Genomic DNA, 3290 nt, shown 5'->3' with positions numbered 1-3290 from the left:
ATTTAAGGTTCTTCACCTCAGAATTGTGAAATTCAGGGGAATAATAAATTGAATAGAATTGTTTATAATTTTAGGATTAAATCATTATTTAAATAAACTGCTTAAGATCACATTGGATAAAAATGTCAAAGATAAGAATGTCTTTTAGTGAATTTACAAAGGGTTGTTCTTTTTGTAAGTGTTTTTGTGATGTTATCTACAAAATTTCGTATCATGCGAAATGTTGTTTGTGATTATGTTTCATGACGTATTTTAAATGATTATTTTTAAATATAAAAGGTTACGGAGTTCGGCCGTAACAAATGCCCCCCTTTTATTAGGCTGACGTCCCTTGTCAGCTGCTATGAATGCGTGTAGTGGTCCAATGTGATATCCTTGGAGTGTAATGTTGTTGGATAACTCTTTCGAGTTTTACAAAATTTTAATCCTCTTGTTTTACATAAATTGTTGCTGTAAGGTAAGTGCATTTATTAAAGTTAGGGAAAGAAAAAAAAATGAAATAAATTCCCTTATATATAAAAAAAAATATGAGAAAAAAAAATATTCTCTATATATGAGCTGTTATTTAAGAGTAAAAACGCTGAATTTTCAAATTTAGTTTTCTGTGTCAGTGTCACGTCAAGGTAAGTTGAAGGTCTGATTGTAACTTGATATGGTAGTTTATTTTAGTTCTAATTATGTAAATAGATAGAAAAAGAAAAAAAAAATGAATAACAGCCATTTTATTTTATTTTTATCGTTTTCTTCTTTCAAAAGAATTATAAAAAAAAATCATTTTTTTTTTTTTAAAGAAGGTGACAACATTGTTGTTACTGCCCCCTTTTATATGAACTGTCGTCCCTTGGCAGTTTATAGTTGTATTTTTTTTGTTATTATTGATGTTTAGACTCTATTAGAGAAAACAATTTTAAAAAGAAATTTATTTATAACTGGCATTATTCTTAAAAATTTAATTCAATTCCTTAAAAAAGATATCAATTAATTTAACAAAAAATCTTTGTTTTTTTTTTTTTTTAAATACTTTGGATTAATTCAATTATTTACAAAAATATTGAAATTTTTCACAGAGATTCCATTTTTTAAAAAAAAATATTTTAATAAAATTCTTGAACAGAAATCTATTATTTTAATTAAAAAAATTTTAATTAAAAAAAATTTTTTTTAAATATTTCGATTATTATTTTAGATTTAATATTTAATTTAATTTAATTTATATTTTTTTTTTTTTGTAAATTTTTTTTAAAAGTTTTTGTATATTATATTTTTTTTAAATAAATTTTATTTTTATGAGTATGTATATATGTATTTCATTTTTGATGGGTTATTTTTGTTTTATGTATAGGTGAAGGAAAATTTGCTTGTGTTTAATGTAAGATGAGTACATTTTTCCTGTCTTTGGTTTAAAATCTTCAATTTCTCTTTCTAATGATTTTGATAATGCTGATTTGTGCTTTTGGCTGGTCGATGTGGTGTCTTTTCTCGTACTTTGTCAGTTTCTTAGAGTCTTCCGTTTGGTGTAGTTGTTTTATTTTTTATTCGATTCGGTTTTAGTGATTTGTTGTGGTTTGTTTATTTAAAAAAAAAATAAACCAAAATAATACAATGGCTTCTTTCGATTTATCCGTAATGAATGAAGTTTTGAGTTACGTGGAACGTGGGGTTACGAGTAAGGAGAGTTTTTTGTTGCTGAAGTTATCTGAAATTGAGGAAGCTGAACGTGAATCTTTCGCGAGAGGAGAGAGGGGGTGAGTTTTAAGAAAATTTTATTTTATGGGTGTTTATAATGTGAGATTGTGTGTTTTTTTTTGTTTCGTGTTTATGTGAAAAAAAATGTTTTTAGAGTGCGTGTGGTTGTATCTTCGTGGGAGGACGCCGAACTAAGGGAGGGAACAGGGCCTTGGCCTCTTATGACCTCCAGATGTTATCCCGAGAGTGCCCCTTATGATGATGCTGTATGGCATCAGGAGTATAGGTGGTCTTGGGAGTTCAAAAAATATGAGTCCCGTTATTATTGGGCTCCGGATACGTACAAGACTCCCACTTCCACTTCTGTGTCCAAAGAAGAATTGATGGAGGAAATTATAGGTATTTTGGGCGTCAACGCTTGTTGTAGGTGAGTGATTTTATTTTGTTGTTTTCCCCTTTTTTTTTTAATAAAAAAAAACTACTAAAATTATTTTTTTTAATGGAGGAAAGTCTTATTTGTTTTGTTCCCTTTTTGTTATAGGAGCTATATGTTTTTACCTAATGATCCTCCTAGGCTTGGGTTTCGCCCCAAAAACTCTGCGTTAGAGCTCGTTTTCGTGCAACGTTATAAATTGGAGTGGGAGGAAATGATATTGGTCTCGAAAGCTTGGGATGTGGTAAGTGTGAGAATTGAAAATAATTAATTAGTTTTGTAATAGTGATTTCGGTGTGTGCTTGTTTGTTTTTCTGATGTTTTAATATTGGTTCTTGTTTTTATGTTTTAGCGCTGGAATCTTCCAGTCCAGAGTGTCTGGTATCCCTGCTAGCTTGTAGCATGTTTTCATTATATATTGAATATTTTATACTGGTGTTAATTTTGTATATTAATTTTAAAAAGAAAGTTGATTATAATTATTATTGTAGCTTTGTCGAGCAGGGGGGGAGGGGGTTGGTGGTTTTAATAAATTGACGGTTTCTTTCTTAAATGGTCTAATTATTTTCCCTTTTTTTTTGTTTTATTGTTTTTAATGTTTTTTTTTTTTATATAATTTTAATTTTTTATAGAAATTATGATTTTTAATTGTGTAATTTATTTTTTAGAAAGAAAATGAGAGAGAAAAAAAAATGTTGTAATATGAAAGTAAAATGTTATTTTATTATTTCTATTTTTATATAAGTGGTTTTTTTTTTATTGGTAAAAAAAGGAGAAAAAAAAAAATATCTTTTCTGAATAATTTTTAGTTATTCGAATTTTTTTTTATTTAAGTAAGAAAAAATTTTAAAATATATTATGCAGTGTTAAAAGGGAATTATGAAGAATAAAGAAGAAAAGTAAAAAAAAACGTCAGCGTTTTGTGGTAAGGTGTAGTCTCTTTTATTCTCTCTCCGTGCCTGTGTGATATGAGGTTGTTTGACAGTCTCTCTCGTGCATCGGCATATTCTAGTTTGTTTGTGGTTAGAAGTGTATGTTTAGAATAAAATTTTTTGATCTTGTTATGTGTTTTTTTTTTGTGATTGTGTGTGTGTGTTTTTTTTTTAAATATTAAAATAAAAGATATTAATTGGAGGTTTGTTCCTATTAGTGTTATTTTTCTGCTCTTGGA

At 27.6% G+C, this 3290-nt stretch overlaps 1 protein-coding gene across 1 annotated transcript; it reads left to right on the top strand.

The window, feature by feature from the left end:
- The first annotated feature begins 1330 nt into the window (after positions 1 to 1330).
- LOC122509704 lies at positions 1331 to 2715 on the top strand. Its single transcript, XM_043623938.1, has 4 exons — positions 1331 to 1745; positions 1841 to 2113; positions 2228 to 2363; positions 2472 to 2715. Exons 1-4 carry the CDS (start codon positions 1603 to 1605, stop codon positions 2511 to 2513), a joined length of 594 nt encoding a protein of 197 aa, XP_043479873.1. The 5' UTR covers positions 1331 to 1602; the 3' UTR covers positions 2514 to 2715.
- The last annotated feature ends 575 nt before the right edge of the window (positions 2716 to 3290 follow it).

Source organism: Leptopilina heterotoma, unplaced genomic scaffold, assembly GCF_015476425.1.
Source record: "Leptopilina heterotoma isolate Lh14 unplaced genomic scaffold, ASM1547642v1 Lhet_12, whole genome shotgun sequence".
Lineage (NCBI taxonomy): Eukaryota > Metazoa > Arthropoda > Insecta > Hymenoptera > Figitidae > Leptopilina > Leptopilina heterotoma.
The sequence above is the reverse complement of the archived record's forward strand: the minus strand, read 5'-3'. Positions and strand labels throughout refer to the sequence as shown.

Coding starts and splice junctions, on each gene's coding strand:
- LOC122509704 (XM_043623938.1), top strand. CDS start 1,603: ATGGCTTCTTTCGATTTATCCGTAATGAATGAAGTTTTGAGTTACGTG. Junction 1,746..1,840: donor TTCGCGAGAGGAGAGAGGGG/GTGAGTTTTAAG, acceptor AAATGTTTTTAG/AGTGCGTGTGGTTGTATCTT. Junction 2,364..2,471: donor TCTCGAAAGCTTGGGATGTG/GTAAGTGTGAGA, acceptor TTTATGTTTTAG/CGCTGGAATCTTCCAGTCCA.